Raw genomic sequence first — 27,661 nt, 5'->3', positions numbered from 1 at the left:
CCACCATGATGTCCCCGAGGGCCTGGGCAGCTCTGGGAATCTCCTCTCGCCATGTCCCCCATGTTTCACCACCATGTCTCAGTTAACAGCATCCACCAAGGTCCCCAGGTGCCATGTCACTGTGTCCAGCCGCCCCTGGACATCCGCAGTGACTTTGCTGGTGGCCGCGGTGGCCTCGGCACTGGCCCTGGCAGTTGCCACCCCCTGGGCACAGTCCCGCAGGCGCTGGGCCATGGCCCGGTGCTCACGGGCACTGCTGGCCAGGTGTCACCACGATGTCACTGAGGCCTGCAGGGTCACCTGGCAGGACACGGACACCGTGCCCAGGGCCAGCAGCAGGTGACCGTCCTCGGCCACCCCCAGCGCAGCGCGCACCGAGTCCCCGGACACTGCGGGGACATGGGGACACCGCACAGGTGGCACCGGGGACACAGCAGCAGGGCAACCAGCACAGTGGCACTTGAGCAGTGGCACCGAGGACACCCTAGAGCCACCAGCCCAATGTCCCCAGGGCTGCCCCAGTGTCACCATCCCAGTGCCACCCGTTCAGTCTCAGTGTCACCAGCCCAGTGTCCCCAGTTCAATCCCATTGTCCCCAGTTCAACCCCAGCACCACCAGAGCTGCCCCAGTGTCCCCAGTCCTGTTCCAGTGTCACCAGCCCAGTGTCACCAAGCCAGTGCCACCAAGCCACTCCCATCCCAGTGTCCCCAGGCCTGTCCAGTGTCACCAGCTCAGTGTTCCCAGTTCCTTCCCAGTGCTTCCAGTGCCAGCCCAGTGTCACTGCCCCATTGCCACCATACCAATTTCACCATCCTAGTGTCCTCCATGCCAGCCCAGTGCCACCAGACCAATGTCACCAATCCAGTTCCCTCCCAGTGCTCCCAGTCCTGTTCCAGTGTCCCCCATCCTGTTCCAGTGTTCTTGTCCCAGTGCTCCCAGTTGTGTCCCAGTGCCACCAGCTCCCTCTCAGTATCACCATCCCAGTGCTCCCAGTCCCATCCCAGTATCACCATCCCAGTGCTCCCAGTCCCATCCCAGTGCTACCCCCCCATTGTCACCATACCAGTGTCACCAACCCAGTGCTACCAGTTCTGTCTGTCACCACCCAAGTGCCACCAGCCTGGTATCACTAACCCAGTTCCAGCCCAGTGTCCCCAGTCCTATCGCAGTGCCACCAGTCCTGTCCCAGTACCACATCCCCAGTGTCCCCATACCAATGTCATCACCAGCCCAGTGTCCCCAGTGCCATCCCAGTGTCCCCCAGCCTGTCCTAGTCTTCTTGTCCCAGTTCTCCCAGTTGTGTCCCTGTGCCAGCCCAGTGCCACCCCGTCATTGACCCATACCAGTGTCCCCAGCCCAGTGCCACCGGTCCTGTCCCAGTGCCACTAGCCCAGTGGTCCCAGTGCCAGCCCAGTGCTCCCAGTGCCAGCTCAGTGTCACCAACCCAGTGTGGCCAGTTCCATCCCAGTGCCACCAGTTCTGTCCCAGTGTCACTAATCCAGTGTCACTGGTCCTGTCCCAGTGTCCCCAGTGCCATCTCAGCATCACCAGTGCCACCCATGGCACCACCCCAGTGTCCCCAGTTCAGTCTCAGTGTCCTCAGTCCTGTCCCAGTGTCACCAGCCCAGTGCTCCCAGTTGTATCCCAGTGCCCCCAGTTCCATCCCAGTTCCATCCCAGTGTCACCAACTCATTGTCCCCAAAACAATGTCACCATCTCAATGTCACCAAACCAGTTCCTTCCCAGTGCTCCCAGTGCCAGCCCAGTGTCCCCATCCTGGGACAGGGGAAGGTCTCTACTGGTCCATACTGGTCTGTACAGGTCTGTACTGGTCCATACTGGTCTCTACTGGTTTATACTCACACAGAGCACCATCAGCCCCACGGCCAGCCCATGCCCAGCCTGGAGCCCAGCTCCTGTTTTGGGTCACTACGATGTCCCTGCAGTGTCCCCACGTGACCGCAGTTTGTCCCCCTGAATCATTAAAAACCGGAATAATCACGGACAAAGGCGCTGTAACTAATTAAAGTTACAAAGTGGTGTGTTTATTCACCGGCACGGGAGTCACCTCCCAAAGGCGTGACTGCCCCGAACAAGGTTCTTTGCCCTCTATTTATTGCCCAAGATCTTACATACAATACATGTGCATAACCCCAGCACCTTCCATCCCCTCCCATATTAAAATGAGCCCATTAGTCCTTCATGTGTGGCAGTTCTTCTCTTGAATTGGGTTGGTGGTCTCGAAATGGGTCAGTGCTCTCAAAGGATGAAGTCAGGAGAGTCTTCATCAGGTCTCTGTGACCCTCTGGCACGATCCAAGGCTTCATGCCTCGTGAATAAGGGTTTATTATTTTACATTCTTCTGTATGTAAATTTATAATAGCAGATAATGATACCAATTTAGCTCTTACCTAAGCATCTAGTAATTATTAACCTACCATTTACCTACTTAACTTACATCTTGGTCATGTAAATTACTTCTAACCTTAGCAAAAACCTGAAGTCTTTAAAACTATGATTCAGTTTGAGGAATGTTCCACCACTCAACAGAGATGAGTTTAACATCTCAACAGACTGGGAATAGCCCACAAGATACCCACAAAGAGAACAAACTTCAACAAAACATCAACGAAACATCAGCAAACATCGAGGAACACCCACCCCAGACACTGCCCCCGGCATAGATTGAGACACCTGGTCTGGAAAAGGCTCAGAAGGAAACCCAGGAGTGAGGACCTCATTAACATCAAAGACATATGGGGCCAATAGGATACCAATTATTAAGAACTACCCAACTTAGAAGCAATGAACACTAAACCAATGGATTGCAAAGGGTTTAGAGTGTAAAAAGTTCTGGAAAAATCTAGTAAAACTCACATGTCATGGAATGATTTTCTCTGCACACCCGGGCACTTATGTGTGGATGAAATTATTTCTGCTGCACATCCGGCCCAGAATCAAGTAATGCCTTGACTCTCTAACACTAAAGATATCAAGTAAAAAGCAGATTGTGGGGGGCCACATGTGAGTCAGGAAATGCCTGCTGTGGAAGAGAACCTTTGGTTCCAGGCAGTCTGAAGAGCTTTAGAAACGCAGATTAACACTGCTGGGGAAAATACCCATTTATCATTCCAACTACAGGACTAGATGACAAGATGTCCTCGAAATAATAATGAAGCAAACAGATCCAGCTCCTGACCTTCATGACAACCAAACCATGCCAAAGATGAAGGCCACATTTGTGGAAAACTAAATTATTCAAACTGCTATTTGCAAACAGATGATAACCGAAAACTGGTGAAATAGATAACAAAGGAAAGTAGAAAGTAGCTCATATGCTGGTAGAAATGTAGAAAGGATGAGAATTAGACAAGTTTTTGGGGTTCCATGGGTTAAACGAATGCAGTTCCTCCTCTGATGTGCTGCAGCAACTCTCATCTTTTTACCATGCACGACACCTTGCTGAGTGCAGCTCATTCAGCAGGTGAGCAAGGGGATGCAGGTGGCAGCCAGGCCTCCTGATCCAGAAACGGCTACAAAAGGACAGGCAGTGAGGTCACTGAGAATAATCCCAAACCAAAGAGGATCCAGGAAATGAGAGTGAACCACTGGTAATTAAATTTAGTAAAGATAATTACTGAGAAAATAAGAACGGGATTTGAGAGGAGTAAGATGAATATGCCTGGAGATAGGGCCAGGGATTTGTATAAAAGGAAGTAACGGGAGAAACCATCACCTTCAGAAACTGTTACTAATTTCCAGAGACAGCTGCTCAGCCAAGATCCTGCTCAGTGCCTGACCTTCGAGAAGGAGAAACACTTAACAAAGCCAGGAATATCGCATGTTATACAAAAAGAGGAGTGCATATTAACGAGGACATGCAGTAGGCGGATCGGGAAGTCTGAACCTTCCAAAAACGTCAGCAAGAGGGGAAAGGGAGAGGGGGAATGCAGCCGTGAAAATGAGAATAAAAAGGAGGCTGCGTGCTACAACAATCGGGGAGACCGCATGGCAAATGCCGCATGGCTTTTCCTTTTGTTCATGAAGAAAGTCACTTTTACAGGACTCCTCCGTCTCCTGCGGGCACACAAACCTCTGGCCACGGGAATTTTCCCGCACAGCCCCGGGCACAGGGCAGACACCTCTGTGCCACCCACAGCAACCGGGACGAGCCAGCGCTGCTCCGGCACCGGCTCCTGCCGAGGCCCCAGCGGGAAGGAGACCGCGGGCAGCCGCTCCCGCAGCGCCCTCAGCCCAGCGCCAACACGGGCCGGCACCGGCACAACCAACCCGCCAGAGCCCCCTGCCGCCCCCTCGGCCCGCAGCGAGCCCCGAGCCCCCGCACAACCCAGCGCGGCTCCCACCTGCGCTGGGGCCGCCTCCGAGCTCCGCCGCCGCCTCCCCGGGCTCCGGCCGCTGCCGCCGCTGCCGGGCCCGCACAGACGCTGCCACAATGGCGCCTTTGCTGCTCTGCCCAATCAGCGCGCCAGAACCAGGAGTGACATTGGCACAATCAGCCAATGGCAGCGAGGGCCGGGCTCTGCACACGGCCCAGCCTCGGCCCGCGCTCTCAGGGCCCCCCGGGCTGTGGGAGGGCAAAGGCGGAGATGAGGAACAGCCCTGGAACGGGCCCGGGCCCGAGCCGCCATTGGCCCGGAAACACAAACGAAGTTCTCCGCAGCTCCCGGCACGCCTTTCCCAGCCCCTTGTTTTCGGTGGCTCTGGCTCAGCGGGAAGCCCTGGAACCTCACTTCTCCTATCCCTAATTAGGAGCATCAGTGCATGGCTTTGATTTCCCCCACAAAAAGGAAAAACTGCCCCAAATCCCTATGGACGAGTGGGGGAGGGGAAAGATTTCTGGCAGAAAACTCCAAAAACTCAGAGCAGTGTAATGAGAATAAATGAAGACCCTTTAAACCAGCTTTCCGCCACCCATCCCTCCTTCCAGCTGCACCTCCTACACCGGCAGTGCAGAAACGACTCTCACTTTTTAAAATTTTAATGGTTTATGAAACCTTAAAAAAATATAATACAGGTCTTATGACAAACGACGCTGTTGTTTTGGGGTTTTTTTTAAGTCTCATAGGTTTATTAAACTTTAGCATAAAAATACGCCAAAAGACTGAATAAGGAGAAAAATCAGCGCTGGTAGCACAGGACTAAAGCAGCAGACCCGGGTGTCCCGGGTGTGATTTGGGGTTCCGGGGGGGTCCCCGGGCTACCCCCGCCCCCCCCCGATCTCGGCCAACGGGTGCGAGCGGCGCGGCCCCGCTGCTGAGCATTGACCCCGCCCCGGGGGCCGCCGGGACCCCCCCGAAAAAACCCGCACCTGCACCCCCCTTCAGTCCCTCCGACCTTCCCAGTCCTGGGGGAAAAGGGGGAAAGGGGAGGACCTGGGGCGGGATCACCCGGAGACCGCCGGGGTGAGGAGTAGGAGGAGGGGGATTGGGCTCGAGCTGGGTGGGGGGTCCCGCGCGAGGATTTCGGGGGGGGTTCGCTCAAGGAATTTTGGGGGTCCTCGTGCGACGGATCCTCGTGCATAGGGCTCCTCTCGTGCCACCGTCTCCTCGTGTCACCCAGACCAGTTTGGGGAGCTCTTTGTGTCACCCAGAGGATTCTGGGGGCTCCTCGTGTCACTGAGAGCCCTGCGAGTGACACTGAGAGCCCTGTGTCACCAAGAGCCCCTCAAATGCCCCCAGCTCTTTGTGCTACCAGAGCCCCTGGAGTGCCACCAGCTCCTCGTATCACTGAGAGCCCCTCGTGCCACCAGGACCTCGTGCCAGAGAATTTGGGCAGAGTCTCTGTGCCACCCGGAGCCCCTGAGTGTCACCGGCCCCGTGCCAGGGTCCCCTGTGTCACCGGGGTCTCTCTCTGTGTCACACACCAGAACCCCCTCCGAGCACCAGGACCCCCGAATTTAACCGTCCTCGTGCACCGGGACCCCCTCAGGACCCTCGAGTTTCCTCTCTCCCCTCCTCGTGCACCGGCATCACCGGACCGCCCCCCCCTTTCCCGAGGAATCGCCGGAGACCCCCTCCATCAATCACCGGGCACCGGCACCACCAGAGGACCTCCCCCATCAATCAGCACCGTCACCGTGCACCGGGACTCCCCCCCCCCATCGAGCAGTGACACCCCCTCATCGTGCACCGGGACCGCCGGATCCCCCCCTCAAACATCGCCAGCCTCGGGCACCGAGATCACCGGAGACCCCTCCATGAGTCATCGGGACCCCCCCGTCATGCACCAGGACCACCGGAGACCTCCCCAGGAATCACCGGACACCCCCTCACGAATCACCGGGCACCGGGACGCCCCCTCGGGCACCGGGACTGGACCCCCCCCTCGTGTACCGACCACCCTCCGGTGCACAGGGCCCGGACCCCCCTTTGTGCCCCCCCTGCCCATCCCGGGGATTCCGCCCCTCCCCTTTGACTTCCCCCGGGAACAGGAGCGGGAATGGGCGGGGGGGGCCGTGCGCTGGGGGGGCACCGGGGTGTCCCCAGCACCGGGGGGAGTCCCTTGGGGCTCGCTCCTTTCCCCCCCCTCCTCCGGTTATCACCAGGGACCCCCTCAATTTACCGGGGCTCCCCCTATTCACTGCCCCCCCCGTTCACCGACCGCCCCAAAGCGCTGGGACCCCCCCGGATACTTGGGACCACCCCAGGGCGCCAGGACCCCCCCTCACTCACCGCCCCTCCCCCATCCATGGGACCCCCCCACTCACCGCTCCCCCCCCGTCACCAGGACCCCAAAATCCATGGAACTCCCCCCACACTCATCAAGACTCCCCCCAAATCCATGGGACCCCTCCCTCCCCCCCACTCACCACCCCCTTCTCAGCACTCCCCGGGCCCTCCCCATTGATCGAACGCCCCCATGGCCCCCCCAGCCCCTCGCCCTCGCATTGGGCCCCCCCGGGGCCGAGGCAGAGCCCTCCCTGAGGGACACCCCTCATCCCCGGCCTGCAGCCGCCCATGGAGCCGCTGACCACAACTCCCTGCCTGCGTCCATCCGGCCAATTCCTCTGGCCCCGCACAGCCCAGCCTGCAAAGCCAGCACCTGCTGGGCACCTGCTCCATGCCACTTCCAGGGGCTTGGGCTGCTGAAGGGCTGCTGGGCTGGGCCCTTTGTGACACAGGGCCGTTCTATCGGGTTCCTGGGTGCTGTTGGCCATTCTGTTGTCCTGGTGACATGGCACAGCCCCGCCCTGCAGGGGTATATACGGGGCACAGGGCCCTGCGCTGCCCAGTGCCAGGAGTGCCACTGGCTCAGGAGGAAGCAGCTCCCGGGATCTCTGTGCTCCAGGCAGTTGCACATGGAGAAGGAAAAGGTGAAGCCCAACTCCAAAGCAGCCAGCCCCATGCCCAGCAAGCAGGAAGAGCAGGCCCTCAGCGGGCAGGGGCTGGGGACAGGCGACAGCTCAGGCCTGCAACCATGCAGCAACCTCAGCAACAGCTGCCATGAGGGATCCCAAGGGGAAGCCTGCATTGAGCAGGAGCTGTCCCCACTGAAACCACCAGAGACCATCAGGCATCCTGAGGGGAAGCCTGCATTGGGCAGGAAGTCTCCCTAGAAAAAAACACCAGCAACCATTAGGAATCCTGTCCCGGCTGGGAGGGCTCTGCTCCCTGCGCGCACGAGGGGCGGCGTGGGCAGAGCACAGAGACCTTCCAGGGGCCTGCGGGAGGGACATTCGTGGCCAGCGCCTTCCAGCTGATCCTTGCTGTCTCCTGCTTCCTCCAGGCCATGGCAAGAGCTGCCGTGTGGGAGGGATGGGGCACGATGAAAGCAACCCCTTGGATGTTAATGCATGCAACAAGTCCTTTAAAAGGTCAAAACACATGCCAAATTTTGTGATGCAAGACAGAAACAGCTGGAAGGGCTTGAAAATGTGTTCCAGGAACTCGTGATATGACAGCACTGGTGTTGCTTGGGAACTGTTCTTCCTCACCTCCTCCCTCATCTCCCTCATCTCCTCTTGGAGGCTCACAATTACAGCAGAGACATGAGCCTGCACCGGGTCATTGATCATACTCCCAAAATATCTAAGCTTGTTGCTTGTTAGCAACAGAACCCACTGTCTCTGTTATTATCAGCATTAATTGTTGCAATAAAGGTGGTGTATTGAGATGGCCCCAGGTCTGCCAGATTCCACAACATCTGCCCTGTGCACCTGACCTTGTCAGGGTCATTGTCATGCTGTCCATCCCTCCCAAAGAGCACCTCCAGCACTGCCACTTCTCTCAGCTCTTGGATCCCTTCCTCAAGGGTCTTCCAGCACATTCTATGGTGGTGCTCCTGCATTCTCTCTCTGTGGACAAACCTCTCTCTCACACTCATTAAAAGACACTCCCAGAGGGAAAGGGACCCTGGCTCCCTTACAAATACCTGATTCACACCTGAGTCCTGGGTCAAGGGTCCCAAATTCCTTGCCTCAGGACCATCCAGTTGCACACCTGTACCCATAAGGTCTCACACCTGCAGTAACCAGGTGGTAAAAGCCTCACGGCCTCGTCACTCAATGTCTTTTTGCAGAGTATGGAGACTTTTGTACGACAGGGACTTGGGGATGATCTCAACCTCTGGCTCCCCTGCTGGTTGTGAGGGCCCTCCTTTCTTATCCTTATTATCTAGGTACCTTGTTTTCATCTTAGACTTCTTTGTTTCCACAGGGGTGACTATTGCTGGCTGTGAGTGCCCTTGCAGTTCAGCTGGAACCTGGACAGATGTAATGTCTGTGGGTTCCACTGCTGCACCATCAGACTCTCCCACTTGAAGGCAGGGGGAGGGTTTCTCACCAGCTGGGGCAAGGTACTCCTTCAGCATCTGGCCCATCTCACACATCTCCTTCACTAAAACACCCACCCAATCCGGGTGTTTCATTTCTGAAGTGGGCTGTGGGGCAGGGTCAGGCTCTGCAGCAGCATCCCAATTTCCTGGGGTAGGTATCAGGGTTGTTATCCAAATCAATCTCCCCTTATCTCTGAATGTTAAATAGAACAGGTTTAATAGGCATATCAGCAACACCAGCCACTGTAGTATAGCATTAGCATTTAGAGAAGATTTGAACCCTTTCAAAACTGGTGGGGTGGACCTAAACAGTGGACTGGATGAAGGGTTGGGAGAAAATTTCCCCTTCTGTCATTTCCTCACAGTAAGTACCATTATTGAAGTAACCCCAAAAACACACAGTTAGAGTGCAATAGCTCTGAACCCACGTTGCCATCTTCCAGAGGAAGTTAAAAACCCATGAATTCCTCACCTTATCAACCCACAAAATGAACTGGATAATAGTCACAGTAGCCTTAGTGATAGGACCCATGCTCAAATAAGGGCCTGCAAATGGGAGAGATGTAGCAGTGACCACGTGCAGCCCAAACCAGGGTAAGCTGGACAACATGGTGCCACCTAAAACACAAAATCAGGTCACTCAAGAACTGTTATTGCTTTTCCAGCTTTTCCACTCAATGCCCACAGGTTCCACCGTTGGGTGCCAAAATCACTCCTGGTTTGAATAAAAGACAGGTGTGTGCTAGGGAAAGCAGGGCCTTCCCTTGAAATGGAGGAAGTAAATCCCTCCCTCTGAATGAGTATAATTTTGAAATTAAGGGGCTCTCAGGCCAAGATATGGGGACAGGAATGACAGTTCTTTACTAGTATATCTAAGAAGGCAAACAGAACAACAACTCTGGAATTAACAAGAAGCAGAACAGGAGCCCAGTTCCAGTCTCTGGGCCACGGGCACTTTCCCCTTTGGTGCAGTTGCTGTCACAGCTGGCAGTGAGCTCTGGCAGGCTCCTGATGGGCAGGTGCGACGATCCCCGTGCGGCTGCAGGGGCACTGGGGTGATGGCAGCTGTGTCCCAGATGGGAAGGGATGGAGGAGAGGCAGGATGCTGGGAAAACAGCAAGCTGAAGCAGGAGGGCGTCCAAGCAGGGCTGCGGGGTCCAAAACAGAGAGGCAGCTCCCGGCGTTGGGATGGTGGGGGGGTAGCAATGACCTTTCTGCTCCGAGAGCCAAAAGCGAGCGAGAGCCAGCAACTGCCCCCCACCCTCCTTTACCTGCTTCCAATCTCACCGTGTTCCCCCTTTCCCTCCCCCCGCCCTCCGAGAGAAACTCCCAAAAAACCAGGGAGGCTCTCCCTGGTGCTGGGACCCAACCATCAGTGCTTCTTAGCATGTCAATGGGAAAAAAATTCCACAGGCAGAGAGGAAAGGAAAAAACAACCCCCAACAGACGCTCATCCAGTTCTTCACTGATTTGAGGTTTATCAGCTGTTGCAGACACTGGGATGATGGTACAATATTTTAATGTTTGGTAATAATCTATTTTCACAAGTGTTTTTAATTATATCTGTTATCGGAAATGTTTTGGATTGTTGTAGCAGAATTATTCACAATTACTCTAAGTTTCTGGTTTTACTACATGTATGGTTTTGTTTTGAACTTCCCTTCATGTTCATGGTAAGAGTCATGAATGCTGTTTTTAAAACAAGGAAGGGGGAATTAGCTCCTAAATTTATATATTTATAAAATTTTTTTTGCAATATTTGCACCAAAAAAAAGTAAAATATTTTTATGTAAGGCTCTTCAATTGAATGTACAATGACAAAGTCTAATTAATTCATTAACTTAAGGAGAAGGTATGCATGTGTTTTTATCATCAACAACTTCAAAGTAGTCACCTGTTTATTCAGCCAAACATCAATTGCCTCCAAGAAAATGAAGTCAATTGAGAAGAAAAAGAACCTAATCACCATGCAGCCTTCGTGGCCAGAACAAAACCAGAAGCAGGACTGCCAAGACATGGCTGTGTCTGGAAATTTACAGGCAAACTGCCAACAAAAGCCTTGTGTCAACATCATGGTATAGTGTTCCTACTAACCTTCTTCAGTAATTCCCTGTTCCAGGATCCAAGAGCACATTCAGTGATGTAAAAGATCAACATTTCCAGCTAATGGACTATTTGGACTTTAAAACAATGGTCATTTATTTCCATTTCCCTAGGAGACATTGGAAATTATCTTTTGTTTTCTCATGCTGTGAAATTTGAATTTGCTAAGTTTTGTTGATTGTAATCGGTCTTTTATGTATCTTATCCCATATCTAACAGATAACCAGTGATAACCTTAATGAGATAACACCCTCACAAGAGAGAGCTATTTTATCATCAGAACATATGAGCCTTTTTTGAATTAACAAAAAAGGGTGACATGTTGCAGTCTGGTAGACAAATTATAAAAGGAAGGCTTCATAAAATCAGGTCTTGCTCTCTGCTAATTAATAGCTAGCCTGTCACTTCTTCTATGTGCAGCTAAGTAACTTGCTTGTTCCCATGTGAAAACAATCTTAAGCATGAAAACAATTAACACAACAAGCTATTCTGGTAAGAGAACCATTTGCACCTGCAAGAAATAAGAAATCTGTCGTGCTGGGGCCAAGGACGTTCATTCCCTTCCAGGAGCCCAATGCCCGGCTGGGGCTCCAGGGCAGGGGGTCCTTGAGCAGCTGCCCCAGAACCTCCGCCAGGGTCTCCCAGCGCAGCCGGAGCCGCTCGGCCTGGGGTCCCCAAAGGCCTCAGCGAGCCCCAAGTCCCTGCCAGGAACCCTCAACTCCCTCCAAGCCAGCATCCCCCACAGCCCCTGCGAGTTCCCCCCATGGCACCGGCCGTGGCCGTGTCCCCACATGTCACTGCCCATGTCCCACCATGTCCTCACCCATGGCTGTGTCCCCACCATGTTTCCATCCCTGTCACCGTCCCCCACATCTCCATCCATGCCCGTGTCCCCCCATGTCACCACGAATGGCCACGTCCCCCTCCATGTCCATGTGTCCCCATGTCACTCTCCATGTCTGTGTCCCCACCATGTCATTGTCCCCCCATGTCCCCACCCATGTCTCAGTTCAGTGTCTTTATTTTCAAGCCAGTGTTGGATGTTTTAAAGGGATGAAGAGAAATGAAAAGGAAATCAAGGCCAAAAGAAAATTATTTCTGTGTCCATGCTGGCTGAGGATCCATGTGCTTGGGTGGGAGGGAAGAACCTTTTCTGGAGGTGTTTCCACCGCACTGTCTCCAAAATCTTGGCCTTTGCCCCAGTTCATCATGATTTGGCTGCAGAAGACATGCTTTAGTAATAAAAAATCAAAATTGCAAGATCATTGAGGTTGGAAAGGACCTCCAAGACCATTCAGTATTCCTGAATGCCACCAGAAGATAGGATTGAACAAAGATTTCCTAGGGTTGAAAGTCAACAAGTTCACTCTCCCCAAGAAATTCCCAATGTCAGTTTGGATCCTGATGGACGTTCCTGCCCCTGTGTTCATCCAGGTACCCACAGGGAGACAGGATGAGGCAGAGTCCCCTCAGCCAGGTGTCTTCCCAACACGGATCACCAGGACCACGGATCACCAGGGCTCTGCCCAACGGGGGTCACTGGGGATCATCCAACACCGATCCTCCCATGGGGGATGGAGCTGGAGCACAGCACGAAGCTCTTCCCACACTCGGGGCACTCACAGGGCTTCCCTTAGTGGAGCCTCCGTTGGTGTTTGGTCAAGTTAGAGCTGTCTGAGAAGCTCTTCCCACACTCAGGACACTCGTAGGGCCTCTCCCCAGTGTGGATGCGCCGGTGGTCAGTGAGATGGGAGTTGCGGTTGAATCCCTTCCCGCAGTCGGGGCAGCGGAAGGGCCTCTCCTCTGTGTGAATCCGCTCATGTAGGAGGAGATGGGAGCTGGTCTGAAACCTCTTCCCACACTTGGGACACTCGTAGGGCCTCTCCCCAGTGTGGATGCGCTGGTGGTTTCTCAGGTAGGACATCCACCCAAAGCTCTTCCCACATTCCAAGCAGGTGTAGGGCCGTTCCCCTGTGTGGATCACCTGGTGCTTCATCAGAGTTGAAATAGTCCTGAAGCTCTTCCCGCATTTCCCACACTCATAGGGCTTCTCCCCAGTGTGGATCCTCCAGTGTAGGATCAGCTGGGACCTGTAGCTGAAACCCTTCCCACATTCCAAGCACTTGTGGGGCTTCTCCCCTCCAGGAGGCTTCTCCACCAGCTCTGAGCTCTGCCTGGATCTCCGGCCGCCTTCCCGGCTCAGGGAGGGTCTTTCCTCCTCGCAGCTCCCTGGGCTGGGTTTGCAGCCCCTCCTCGTGAGGGATCTACAGGGCTTTTCTACCTCCTCCATCCACCCACGCCTTGGGAATGACAAATCCTGGTTTGGGGGAAAACACAAGAGAGCACCTTGGGCTGACGGTTCCTCCTTCCAAAGTGCAATTCAGGAAGTCATTGAGCATCTTCTGTCTGTAAGACCCTGCAAAATACAACAATGCAGTCCAAAAATTATCCAAGCATAACGACACAAATCAAAAACTCTCCCAAAAGCAAGATTTAGCCAAAAATACCTCCAAAATAAAAAGATTCAGGCCCCGCAAAGAAACCACGGCACCAACATTTAGCCCACTAAAGCTGAGAAACACCAAAATTCGCCCCTCTGAAAATCATGGATCCCCCTCTTCGGCCACCTGCTGAATGTGGGGGGGGGGAGCAATGCTCCTGGGACTGGGGGAGAGGCTCCAGACACAGGGAGGGGTGGAAACTTGTGGTGCTTCCTGTTTCTGTTCCTCCTCTTCCTGTATCCTTGCTCTTCCTCACACTCCTCTTCCTCCCATTATTCCTCTTTCCCCTCCACAATCCCAACTTCTCCTCCCACGTGCGGCGTTTGATCATCTTGTTCTTCAACTCTGCTTCGCCTTCCCTTCTCCTGCTCCACTGCCGGCTCCCTCTTGCCCCCAAACCCACAGCATCCCAGCGCAGGGGCAGCGATGGAGCTGGGGCAGCTCGGGCTGGGGCAGCGCTGGGCTCTCGGCCGCTCCCGCCCGCACTCGCTCCCCACTGCAGCCGCTGCCGCCACCACAGCGCGGGGGGCCCGGCCTTGGCGCTCCCCCCCTCCCACCTCCCCAAATTCCCCTGCCGGGGGGCGCTGGGGCCCGGGCCGGGCGCAGGTGGCTCCAGGTGGGCAACGCTGGGAGCTGCGGCTCTGCCTGGACACTGCTGCGTCATCACCGCCGCGCGCTCTCATTGGCTCAGCGCTGCCTGAGGGGCGGGGCTGCACCAAGCCGGGACACCCTGCTCCAGGGGGGATGGCCCCAAAACGGGGGACCCCCATGCAAGGAACAACAGCAAAGGGTCTCTGCAAACACATGCTGCGAATCCGCTTGGACACAGGGCCGGGGACGTGGACATAAGGAAGTGACAGCAGAAGCCATCAGGGTCAGAAAATGTTATTAATTGACCACACAGACTGCTGCTCAGCCAAGGTCCTGCTCAATTCATGAACTCCCAGAAGAACAAAGACTTAACAGAGCCAAGAATATCACTAGCTATATAAAAGTGGAGTGCATATTAAGACCCAAGCACCCAGGGGCTCTCACATCCTTACACCATCTTCAACCAGGTGCCCTCCTCACACTGACACCATTCAGTCCTTGAAGGCAAAGATGCTTTCTGGGGATGCCCACTCACACAGGATGGTAAACTGGATTTTGCTTTTGAGTGGGAACAAGAGATAGAAGGGAAAATGAGAAAGACATGGACGGTCCTTCTGCAGGGATGCACGGAAGCACCAGCCTTATTGGGGCAAGCCTTGCAGAAAATATCACAAGAATTTACCCCACCCCCAGGGATTGGGTTAATGCAGGATGTGGATGACTTGCTGCAATCAGGAGGACAAGAAGTGGTAGAAGAAGCCTCTGTGAAATGGCTGAATGTTCAGGCTAAAAAGCATCTTTGAGTATTTGATAAAAAAAAAGGGCAAATGGTGGAGAAAAAGGTAAAATATTTGGGACATATTTTGACTGCAGGCTTCTGGTGTATTGACCCAGAGAGAGACCAGGGAAGCTCAGAAATAACCCAGGATTAAAAAGGAGTTGCAAGAAGTATGACGACTAATAGGAAATTGCAGGATCTGGATTGAGGATTCTCTGTTCTAGCCAGAACACTTTGTGACTTTTAAACACCAGATAGTCTCAATGCTGTGGTATGGATACAAAAAATGGAACAAAACTTAAGATAATGAAATAAAGAAATGATTGATGCTGCAGCCATGGCTCTACCAGACTCAGAAAAAAAATTTGAATTGGATGTGGATGTTAAACAGGGCCATGCCAAAGGAATTCTTGTGCTAAAATGTTTAGCCCAGTGGCCAGAGTGGCCTCATTGTCTGCAGAATTGTGCAGCCACAGCTTTAATGAGACCTGAGGCCCAAAAACTGATGGCAGGAGGATCTCCTGTTGTTCAAGTCTGGCACCAAGTGAAAGCTTTGATAACCAAAGGAGCCTCTACATGGATGAGCAGTGCTCGGTGATTACAGAATGAAACTTGTTCAGCGGCACAGGAGGATTTAGAATTGAGGACAGGGCAAGGGTTTAACCCAGGCTCCTGATTGAACAGCCTGCACAGGGGGCTGGGAACAAACCCATGACTGCATTCAAGTGACAGAGCTCCAGAGCCAGGCTGGGAGAGATTTAAGAGACATTCCCTGGCCGGAGGGACAAAATGTGTTTATGGATGGGTCTGCAAGGGCAGGAGAAGGGAAAAGAGCCCCAAGACACGCTCTGATGAAGGAAAGGGAATTAGACCAAGCTCAGGTTACCGCCTGCATGGTCAGCTCAATCGGCAGAGCTGGGTGTGCTTGGAAGAGCCTGGCACTGAAATGCCCTGAGCAGGAAGGCTCAAATATCTGCTGGTGACAGCATGGCAGCTAACAGGGTGGCAAACGCAATTCTGACTTCTTCTGTTGACTCGACTGCTGCTGTACTTGAGAGAGAAAACACAGCACTCTCTGATCCTTATGTAAAAGTCCTCTTTATTTTTCTGACTTTTTCTTAAATATCTTTCTTAATGTTCCCAGGTAAGCGCCTGTGATTGGTTCCAAGTTTAGGCTGCTCAGCCCTCTGAGCAATAGCCCCTGCAGCTTAGGATAGAATTGAAGACAGACAAGGATGTAACCCAATGAGTTCCAGCCTATCTCTGCTCTCTGGGGGCCTGTCTGTTAGGCCAGGCCACTTCTCTTAGCAGTGGCCAAATTCACTGCCCAGTGTAAGCCAGCTAACACTGTGACATTGTTCAGCAATCACTGGATGGTTTATTAAGGTATTTCTAAAACAACTCCAAGATAAAGGATTGTGGAAAAAACAGACTCTCAGATGGGGAACTCTTTTTACAGCAAAGATCCTTCAGGGGGTTATGGCTACTTTAGGAATACAATGGGACCTCCACAAGCCCTTGCACCCCCAGAGCTCTGGGCAGGTAGAAAGAAGGAATGGGGAAATAAAGAAACTCCTTTGGAAGCTGGTGATAGAAACCAAGATGCAATGGATACAGCTTTTGCCATTGGCTTGGGCAAGAATAAGAGCCAGACCCAGGGCAGATATTAAATTATCTCCCTTGGAAGTGATCTTTGCAATTCATTGCCCTGGTAATTCTCCACCTAGTGCAGGGTGGAGATAAGGGATGTATATTTCAAGCAGTCTGTGGCCAGAATCCTGTCTCTTGTGAAATCTCTGCCACAGGAAGCTGGGCTGGCACAGAGCCTGCCTTGGCACTTTGCTGTTCACAGCATCCACCCAGGACATCGGGTCCTGCCTAAGGAGTGCAAAGAAGCACCACTGGTGGCCAAGTGCCGTGGCCCATTCCAAGAGTCCCTGAGCACAGAAACAGCCGCCAGCACAGCTCAACACGGGGGGACCCCTCACCCTGGGCTCAGGGGCTCTCAAGCCCCGGAGATTTGGAATTCCCGGCTGCAGGAGCAGCATGGGAGGGCACCACTGACCCTGCACTGAAGGCAACGCAGCAGCAGCCAGGGCTCCACATCGGGCCAAGCCCCTGGGCCTGCCCACAGATCCTCTGCTGAAATCCTCTGCCTGGGCACCCTCCTTTGGCATCTCCACACACTGGGGCCAATCCTTGCTGCCACTGCTGGAGCTTCGCTGCTTTCTGTGCCTGCACTGCCACAGCTGCTGGGGAAGACAACGGCACAATTCCACTCTGCCCCTCAGTTACACTCACACACTGGGCTGCCGGGGATTCCATGGTCGGAAAATATACCTAGTTTTAAAATGTTTTAAAAATTATTTCTCTACTCAGGCTTCATTTGCATTTGTCCTCAAAAAAGGAATTTTTAAGTGGTTTTTTAAGAGATGTTACACTCAATGGAGATGAGTTTAACATCTCAATAGACTGGGAATAGCCCAAAAGATTCCCACCAAGAGAACGTCATCCAACAAAACATCAAGGAAACATCAGCAAACATCAAGGAACACCCACCCCAGACAGTGCCCCTGGCCCAGATGGAGACACCTGGTCTGGAAAAGTCTGAGAAGGAAATCCAGGAATGTGGATCTAATTAACATCAGAAGAGGAGAAATCCGCCTGCAATAGGAAACCAAATACTAAGAACACAACTTGTAAGTAATGAACATTAAACCAATGGATGTCTATGGGTTCAAACTGTAAAAAGTTAAGGGAAAATCTAGTAAAACTCACGTGTCATGGAATGCTTTTCTCTGCACACCCGGGCACTTATGTGTGGATGAAATTATTTCAGTTGCACATCCTGCCCAGAATCAAATAATGCCTTGACTCTCTAACACTAAAGATATCAAGTAAAAAGCAGATTGTGGGGGGCCACATGTGAGTCATGCAACTCCTGCTCTGGAAGAGAACCTTTGGTTCCAGGCAGTCAGAAGAGCTTTAGAAACGCAGATTAACACTGCTGGGGAAAATACCCATTTATCATTCCAACTACAGGACTAGATTACAAGATGTCCTCGAAACAATAATGAAGCAGACAGATCCAGCTCCTGACCTTCATGACAACCAAACCACGCCAAAGATGAAGGCCACATTTGTGGAAAATTAAATGATTCAAACTGCTATTTGCAAACAGATGATAACCGAAAACTGGTGAAACAGATAACAAAGGAAAGTAGAAAGTAGCTCATATTCTGGTAGAAATGTAGAAAGGATGAGAATTAGACAAGTTTTTGGGGTTCCAGGGGTTAAACGAATGCAATTCCTCCTCTGATGAGCTGCAGCAACTCTCATCTTTTTACCATGCACGACACTTTGCTGAGTGCAGCTCATTCAGCAGGTGAGCAAGGGGATGCAGGTGGCAGCCAGGCCTCCTGATCCAGAAACGGCTACAAAAGGACAGGCAGTGAGGTCACTGAGAATAATCCCAAACCAAAGAGGATCCAGGAAATGAGAGTGAACCACTGGTAATTAAATTTAGTAAAGATAATTACTGAGAAAATGAGAACGAGATTTGAGAGGAGTAAGATGAATATGCCTGGAGATAGAGCCAGGGATTTGTATAAAAGGAAGTAACGGGAGAAACCATCACCTTCAGAAAAAGTTACTAATTTCCAGAGACAGCTGCTCAGCCAAGATCCTGCTCAGTGCCTGACCTTCGAGAAGGAGAAACACTTAACAAAGCCAGGAATATCGGATGTTATACAAAAAGAGGGGTGCATATTAACGAGGACGTGTAGTAGGCGGATCGGGAAGTCTGAACCTTCCAAAAACGTCAACCAGAGGGGAATGGGAGAGGGGGAATGCAGCCGGGAAAATGAGGACAAAAAGGAAGCTGCGTACTGCAACAATCGGGGAGACCGCATGGCAAATGCCGCATGGCTTTTCCTTTTGTTCATGAAGAAAGTCACTTTTACACGACTCCTCTGTCTCCTGCGGGCACACAAACCTCTGGCCACGGGAATTTTCCCGCACAGCCCCGGGCACAGAGCAGACACCTCTGTGCCACCCACAGCAACCGGGACGAGCCAGCGCTGCTCCGGCACCGGCTCCTGCCGAGGCCCCAGCGGGAAGGAGACCGCGGGCAGCCGCTCCCGCAGCGCCCTCAGCCCAGCGCCAACACGGGCCGGCACCGGCACAACCAACCCGCCAGAGCCCCCTGCCGCCCCCTCGGCCCGCAGCGAGCCCCGAGCCCCCGCACAACCCAGCGCGGCTCCCACCTGCGCTGGGGCCGCCTCCGAGCTCCGCCGCCGCCTCCCCGGGCTCCGGCCGCTGCCGCCGCTGCCGGGCCCGCACAGACGCTGCCACAATGGCGCCTTTGCTGCTCTGCCCAATCAGCGCGCGACAACCAGGAGTGACATTGGCACAATCAGCCAATGGCAGCGAGGGCCGGGCTCTGCACACGGCCCAGCCTCGGCCCGCGCTCTCAGGGCCCCCCGGGCTGTGGGAGGGCAAAGGCGGAGATGAGGAACAGCCCTGGAACGGGCCCGGGCCCGAGCCGCCATTGGCCTGGAAACACAAACAAAGTTCTCCGCAGGTCCTGGCACGCCTTTCCCAGCCCTGCGTGTTCGCTGCCTCCGGCTCAGCGGGAAGCCCTGGAGCCTCAGTGCTGCTACCCCTAATTAGGAGCGTCTGTGCATGGCTTTAATTTCCCCCAAAATGGGAAAACTGCCCCACAACCCCAGGGGATGAGTGGGAGAGGGGAGAGATTTCTTGCAGAAAACTCCAAAATCTCAGAGCAGGATAATGAGAAGTAAATGAAGACCCTTCAAACCAGCTTTCCACACGCCTCCCTCCTTCCATCTGCACCTCCTACCTCGGCAGTGCAGGGTGTGAGAAACGACGCTCACTTTGTAAAATTATAAAGGTATATTAAATCTTAGCAAAAAAAAATACACCAAAAGACTGAATAAGGAGAAAAATCAGCGCTGGTAGCACCGGACTAAAGCAGCAGACCCGGGTGTGATTTGGGGGCCCAGCGGGGTCCCCGGGCCGCCCCCGCCCCCTCCGATCTCGGCCAACGGGTGCGAGCGGCGCGGCCCCGCTGCTGAGCACTGACCCCGCCCCGGGGGCCGCCGGGACCCCCCCGAAAAAACCCGCACCTGCACCCCCCCTTCAGTCCCTTCGACCTTCCCAGTCCTGGGGGAAAAGGGGGAAAGGGGAGGACCTGGGGCGGGATCACCCGGAGACCCCCGGGGAGGGGAGCAGGAGGGGGGGGTTGGGCTCGCGCTGAGTGGGGGGTCCCGCGTGAGGATTTCGGGGGGGTTCGCTCGAGGAATTTTGGGGGTCCTCGTGCGACAGATCGTCGTGCATAGGGCTCCACTCGTGCCACCGTCTCCTTGTGTCACCCAGACCAGTTTGGGGAGCTCTTTGTGTCACCCAGAGGAATTTTGGGGCTCCTCGTGTCACTGAGAGCCCTGCGAGTGACACTGAGAGCCCTGTGTCACCAAGAGCCACTCAAGTGCCCCCAGCTCCTTGTGCCACCAGGAGCCCCTGGAGTGCCAACAGCTCCTCGTATCACCGAGAGCCCCTCGTGCCACAAGGACCTCGTGGCAGAGAATTTGGGGAGAGTCTCTGTGCCACCCGGAGCCCCTGAGTGTCACCAGCCCCGTGCCAGGGTCCCCAGTGTCACCGGGGTCTCTCTCTGTGTCACACACCAGGAACCGACCCCCCCTCCGAGCACCAGGACCCCCGAATTTAACCGTCCTCGTGCACCGGGACCCCTCAGGACCCTCGAGTTTCCTCTCTCCCCTCCTCGTGCACCGGCATCACCGGACCGCCCCCCCCTTTCCCGAGGAATCGCCGGAGACCCCCTCCATCAATCACCGGGCACCGGCACCACCAGAGGACCTCCCCCATCAATCAGCACCGTCACCGTGCACCGGGACTCCCCCTCCCCATCGAGCAGTGACACCCCCTCATCGTGCACCGGGACCGCCGGACACCCCCTCAAACATCGCCAGCCTCGGGCACCGAGATCACCGGAGACCCCTCCATGAGTCACCGGGACCCCCCCGTCATGCACCAGGACCACCGGAGACCTCCCCAGGAATCACCGGACACCCCCTCACGAATGACCGGGCACCGGGACGCCCCCTCGGGCACCGGGACTGGACCCCCCCCTCGTGTACCGACCACCCTCCGGTGCACAGGGCCCGGACCCCCCTTTGTGCCCCCCCTGCCCATCCCGGGGATTCCGCCCCTCCCCTTTGACTTCTCCCGGGAACAGGAGCGGGAATGGGGGGGGGGGGCGTGCGCTGGGGGGGCACCGGGGTGTCCCCAGCACAGGGGGGAGTCCCTTGGAGCTCGCTCCTTTCCCCCCTCTCCTCCTCCGGTTATCACCAGGGACCCCCCCAATTTACCGGGTCTCCCCCTATTCACTGCCCCCCCGTTCACCGACCCCCCCAAAGCGCTGGGACCCCCCCCGATACTTGGGACCACCCCAGGGCGCCAGGACCCCCCCCCACTCACCGCCCCTCCCCCATCCATGGGACCCCCCCCACTCACCGCTCCCCCCCCGTCACCAGGACCCCAAAATCCATGGGACTCCCCCCACACTCATCAAGACTCCCCCCAAATCCATGGGACCCCTCCCTCCCCCCCACTCACCACCCCCTTCTCAGCACTCCCCGGGCCCTCCCCATTGATCGAACGCCCCCATGGCCCCCCCAGCCCCTCGCCCTCGCATTGGGCCCCCCCGGGGCCGAGGCAGAGCCCTCCCTGAGGGACACCCCTCATCCCCGGCCTGCAGCCGCCCATGGAGCCGCTGACCACAACTCCCTGCCTGCGTCCATCCGGCCAATTCCTCTGGCCCCGCACAGCCCAGCCTGCAAAGCCAGCACCTGCTGGGCACCTGCTCCATGCCACTTCCAGGGGCTTGGGCTGCTGAAGGGCTGCTGGGCTGGGCCCTTTGTGACACAGGGCCGTTCTATCGGGTTCCTGGGTGCTGTTGGCCATTCTGTTGTCCTGGTGACATGGCACAGCCCCGCCCTGCAGGGGTATATACGGGGCACAGGGCCCTGCGCTGCCCAGGGCCAGGAGTGCCACTGGCTCAGGAGGAAGCAGCTCCTGGGACCTCTGTGCTCTAGACGACGTTGCACATGGAGGAGGAAAAGGTGAACCCTGTTATAAATGAGAGACAAAAGTCTCGATATTCAGCAAAATTTAGATTGCTTTATTTGATATAGAAAGAGCAAGCAGCGCTGGGGAACGTGAGGGGTCACCGCCCACTCCACGCTCCACCCAACCTTGGTTTGCAGCCTCTTCTTATACTGTGGGTTCTCGTTGTACACAAATTCACAAAGCCTTTGGGTGATAATCAGTCACAGATAGCCATCCGGTCCTTCTAGATAAGCACCAGAGAAGTTCTGGAAGTCTGGTCCTTGAGATAGGCAGTATTGATTAGACAAAGGCAGGAAGGGCTTTTTGGGAAGTCCGATTTTGCAACCTGGTAGCCGATACAACTTATTTGAAAAACATAACATAACATAATGTAAGATAATACAACATAATATAACATAACAAGGTGATTTTAAACAGAATTATTTTATCATATAATTTCCTTTATCTAGTGTCCATGCTTCATTTCAGAGTTTTGTATTCTGGTTTATACAAACCACAATGCTTTTGTGATTAACACGAATCTTTTATCAATTGTCACAATTTCCCCACTTCTCTTTTTTTAACCCATTGATTCGTGTTCTGGTTTCAAATTTTGTCAGTACCTCTTGTACTAGATTTAATTCATGTACTGCCATTAATTTCGTTGCCTTCTCAGGGTCTATTGGTATTGTAGCAACTTGCATTCCTTGAACCACCGACTGGATTAGTCGAATGAAGCATGGAACAAGACAAGGGATGAACAATAGTCCTAATAATGCACATATTAACATAAACCCTAATTTCTTCCACCAAGCTCCCCCCCAACAGGTTATTCCACCAATTATCATTAAGCATAGTGTTTCAGTTTTGTACAGGTACATGGGCTAATCGTTTTATTTCTTCTGCAATTTTAGTAATTACTTGACCATTATCATAAATTTCTAAACAGTATTCAGAATTATTAAACTTCCCACACACTCCCCCTCGATATTTCTGTTTGATTTCACTGTAGCAACTGCTCTGGCCCTAATCCCTCCCCTCCTCCATGGCCATTGTTCAGTCATCTGCATTCCTCTACAGATCCAACAATGAGTTAAGTTCAGTAGTAATTTCTTTCATTAATTCTACAAATAAATTTTTTCCCGAGGTGGGTAATTCCCGTTCGCTGAGTTGTTGTTTTATTCTCTCATAGAAGTTAAAACTTCCCCCACGGTTTGTCCTTTTTCCCTTGAACATTTTAGTTATTTTTTTTTTTTTAATCAATTCCTCCTTGTAGTGATCTTGCACTCCTCCCTGATCTGAATATCCCCACATACCTTCTTTTGTGAAGCAGAGGTGTGTCTCTCCTACTGGGCAACTTTGGTATGCTGATGGAGCCCACCCTCCTTTTCCCAAATTGGTGGCCACTTCTTTCCATAATAGTGCATCATGTGTTTATTACAGCAGGCCGAATTGATGTGTGTGTGGAAGGCAAGGGTGGATACCGTGCATCCCCGTACCCAATTGTCTGGTGACACTTGGAACAAGCATCAGCATTATTTCCTTTTATCATCATTAGCAATGGGATGACTCCCATGACCATTTTCATCCCTCTGCCTCCCTCAAGGCCTACGGGGTTGCTGCCAGTAGCCGAGGTTTGTTTCATCTTCTCGGCAGCAGGGAATATGTCCTGGGCTCTCCCACTTTGTCTTTCTCTTTTGGTAGTGTTTCTTAATTTTGTCCCAGCTTTTAGCTTTAACATTCCAGTACGAGGTACAGCAGTAACAGCTCGGTATACACAACCCTTCTGACACTCTATTGCCAATACCTCTGCTCTGGCTTTCTTTTTTCCTCTTGTTCCATTCTCAAATAACTCCCACCAGTTATGATCATCAATTTCGATTTCTCCACGTGCTGATAGGGTATTTAGCACCTTAACAGTTTCCTTCTGTTCCTTTCTTCTACATATGACACATAATGTTAATAGGGGATACCCACCATAGGCATGAGACCACCACAGCTCAGTACAATATGGACAACTCTTTTTGGTGAACAGATTACAATCACACCTGGCTTCAGGACAGGTGACTTTCTGTCCTGTTTGGGAAACCTTCGAGACAAATTGATCTGGTGCCGACATCGAGAGCTCTGGATTTGCCCTTTGAGATCTCCAGGCTCGGATGTCACTGCCCAACCTGCAGTAGGAGGGGTTACAAGACCCTTGACTCTACTCACATGTGTCCATCCTTTTTCAGCTGTCCTCACAGCTGTTTCAGTCGTTAACAGAACTAAATGAAGTCCTTCCCATTTTGGATCTAGATTTTCTTCTTTCCATACTTTAATTAACACATGTTGTCCTGGCTTAATTTTATGTATGGCAAATCCTAGAGGGACAGTTTGAGCTAAAATCCCCTTTTCTCTTAATTCTTCTAAGTTTTTGCTGATTGTTATTATGTAATTCTGAAGAGAAAGGTCCTGAACTAAGGTCGGATCAAGGCGTTCTCCTTTAGGGTAAGGCATACCATACAGCATTTCATATGGTGAAATCCCTGTTCTTGAATTTGGCATTGTTCATATATTAGACAGGGCTAGTGGGAGGCACTTTGTCCATGGCATTTTAGTCTCAATCATTAATTTTGACAGCTGTTGTTTTAATGTTTGATTCATCCTTTCAACCCTGCCAGAACTCTGAGGGTGCCAAGGTGTGTGATACTCCCAGCTGATGCCCAGTGCCGGGGTCAGTGACTGCAGCACCTTTGATGTAAAGTGCGTCCCCTGCTCTGAGTCTATTGCTCGAACCAGGCCATACCTTGGGATTATGTGTTCCAACAATATTTTGGCTGCCACTTGTGATGTGGCTCTAGCTGCAGGGTATGCCTCTACCCAGTGGGTTAATTGGTCTACTATCACTAGTAAGTATTTCCACCTTCCTATTTTTGGTAATTCTGTAAAATCTACTTGTATTCTTTCAAAGGGTGTGTAAGCAGTTTTCCGTCCTCCTGACGGACCTTGTCACATACCTTTTTTATTAATTTTCTGACAAGTTAAACAACCCTATACGCTCTGCTTTGCAATATCAAAAATGCCGATGCATCCAAAAAATTTTAAAAATTGGTCTGCTAGTGCTCTGGTTCCCCAATGTGTTTGTTGGTGTAATTATTCAATAATTTGTCTGGCCTGGGTCTTAGGTAAAATTTCCCTGCCATCTGGTAAAACCCATTTATTCTCATGCTGTTTTGCCTTTAATTTTTTTGTCGTTTCTTTTTCCTGAGGAGTAAATAGCTTCTGTAATTCCTGGTTGGGGCTGAGATCTTTAACTGTAGTACTTAATACAGAAACCGGTTTTTGCTCCAATGCTGCTTTTTTTGCTTCTTTGTCAGCCAGATTATTCCCCCTTGTATGGTAGCTTGTTCCTTTTTGGTGCCCTCTTATATGGACCACAGCAATTTCAATGGGGCCCCTAAGAGCCTCTAGTATTCTAACAATTAATTCTTGATATATCAACCCCCGTCCTTGAGTGTTAATTAACCCCCTTTCTTCCCAAATTTTACCAAATGTGTGGACTCTGCCATAGGCATACTTAGAATCCGTATATATCGTTCCTTTTTTACCTTCTAAATAAGACAATGCCCTATAAAGAGCAAATAGTTCACAAGCCTGAGCAGACCATGCTGCGTTTAAGGGTCCAGATTCTACTAATTTCAATTCTTCTCCTCCTACTATGGCATATCCTGATTTTCGTTTTCCTTCCACCACTCGAGAAGATCCATCTATAAACAATTTTACTCCATCCTTAAATTCAACTTCTCCCAAGTCAGGTCTAGTTTTTGTTTGTAATTCTATAACATCCACACAATCATGTTCTAAGTTTTCTCCTGGTTCCCCATATAGGAATTGTGCAGGACTTTGAGCAGTTGTTGTTTTTAGCTCCAAATCTGGGGAAGTGATTAGAATAGCTTCATATTTTAATATTCGGGCATCAGTTAACCATTTCTCAGCTTTTTGATTCAGAATTCCCCTTACGTTATGAGGGGTGTGGACCACTAGGGGTGCCCCAAAGGTAATTTTTCGGGCTTCTTCAATTAAAAGTGCTGTGGCCACTGGGGCCTGGAGGCATGTGGGCCAACCCCGACTGACAGGGTCGAGCAGTTTAGAATAAAATCCCACTGGCTTTCGACTGCCTGCCCATTCCTGGGTGAGCACCCCATATGCTGTTTGATCAGAGGTGTTTACAAATAACTGAAATGGTCTCTCCAAGTCTGGGAGACTGAGTACAGGGGCTTGAATTAAAGCAGGTTTGACCTTTTCAAAACTTTTATCATCCTCTTCTGTCCATTTTAGGCGATTAATGGTAAGTTTTTCATATAGAAATTTTACTTTCTCACTAAATCCCTCTATCCATTGGCAACAATATCCCAGCAATCCCAAAATTTTCCTCACTTGTTTTTTGGTTTTTGGAGGTCCCAGACTTAATATTCCAGAGATTCTATTAGGATCCAATTTCTTTTTCCCTTTACTTAGCCAATGTCCCAAATATTTTACTTCTGGTTCTGTGAACTGTAATTTGGCTTTGGATACCTTCAATCCCTGTTGTCCCAAAAAGTTTAAAAGTTTTATAGTCCAATTTCTTGTAGATTTCTCGTCCTTTCCTGCTATTAATAGATCATCTACATATTGTAACAATTTCACCCCGTCTGGTGACTCAAAAGACTGCATTAATTATTTTAGGGCTTGTCCAAAGAGATTGGGGAATTCTGTAAAGCCCTGAGGCAATACTGTCCAAGGCAGTTGTTGTTTCCTGCCCTTATCAGGATCTTCCCATTCAAAGGCAAAGCAATCTCTGCTACTTTCCTCTAACGGGCATGCCCAGAAGGCATCTTTTAGATCTATTACACTATACCAAGTGTGTCAGGGGACAACTGGTTTAAGAGTGTGTAAGGGTTTGCTACTACAGGAAATTTGGTAACAGTTCGCTGATTTATAGCCTTCAAATCTTGTACCAATCTGTAATTCCCGTCTGTCTTTCTGACAGGCAGAATAGGAGTATTATGTGGGGACATACATGGTTCCAAAGCCCCCTGTTGCAAAAGGTTTTCTATGAGAGGCTTAAGGCCCCGTCTCCCTTCCAGAGATATTGGATATTGATGAACTCGGATAGGTAAATCAGGATCAGTGATTTTCACTTTGATAGGTTTCATTTTTAACTTCCCTATTTCTCCAGGGGTGTACCACACCTCAGGACATATTTGCTTCTCATCCTTTTGGGTTAAAGCAAAAATTTTAAGCTGCCCTTGTGATACTTCAATTTTCAAATCCTACGCTATTATTAAATCCCTCCCCAATAAACTCTTTTCTGCCTCTGGCAGTAACAGCAGATCTTTTAATACACTTTTGTTCTGGGTCTCAATTTGCACATTTTTGACAATAGGGACCCGAAATGGTTCACCTTTTGCTCCAACCACGAGTGCCGTTTCTTTACTAGGTTTACACCCTTTTGGTAGGTGTTTAATTGTGGATTTTTCGGTTTCTTTATTTACTAAAATTTCACCTCCTCTCCCTGGGGACCGATCCTTAATTTTATCAAGGGCTCTTTAGATGGTATGGTCCCCAGTACATACAGCCCCTGACACCCCTATTCGTCTTCCTGGAACTTTTTTTTTTTCATCCTGTATCCGTTCCTTACAATTTTTCTTTATAGGACCTTTCTTGTTACAGTAAAAGCAGGTTCGCCTTGGTGAATTATTTCCTGCTTCATTTCCTTGTTTCGGT

At 51.9% G+C, this 27,661-nt stretch overlaps 1 protein-coding gene across 1 annotated transcript in view; it reads right to left on the bottom strand.

The window, feature by feature from the left end:
* LOC148218095 (uncharacterized) overlaps window positions 1-27,661 on the bottom strand; it is a 261,533-nt gene that overhangs the window by 149,757 nt on the left and 84,115 nt on the right. Inside the window, 2 exon segments of the mRNA XM_088158050.1 lie at window positions 12,453-13,036; window positions 25,444-25,455. Of these exon segments, the coding sequence (XP_088014176.1) occupies window positions 12,453-13,036; window positions 25,444-25,455 (596 nt within the window).

Source organism: Sturnus vulgaris, unplaced genomic scaffold, assembly GCF_052056855.1.
Source record: "Sturnus vulgaris isolate bStuVul1 unplaced genomic scaffold, bStuVul1.hap1 Scaffold_195, whole genome shotgun sequence".
NCBI classification, from domain to species: domain Eukaryota; kingdom Metazoa; phylum Chordata; class Aves; order Passeriformes; family Sturnidae; genus Sturnus; species Sturnus vulgaris.
The sequence above is the reverse complement of the archived record's forward strand: the minus strand, read 5'-3'. Positions and strand labels throughout refer to the sequence as shown.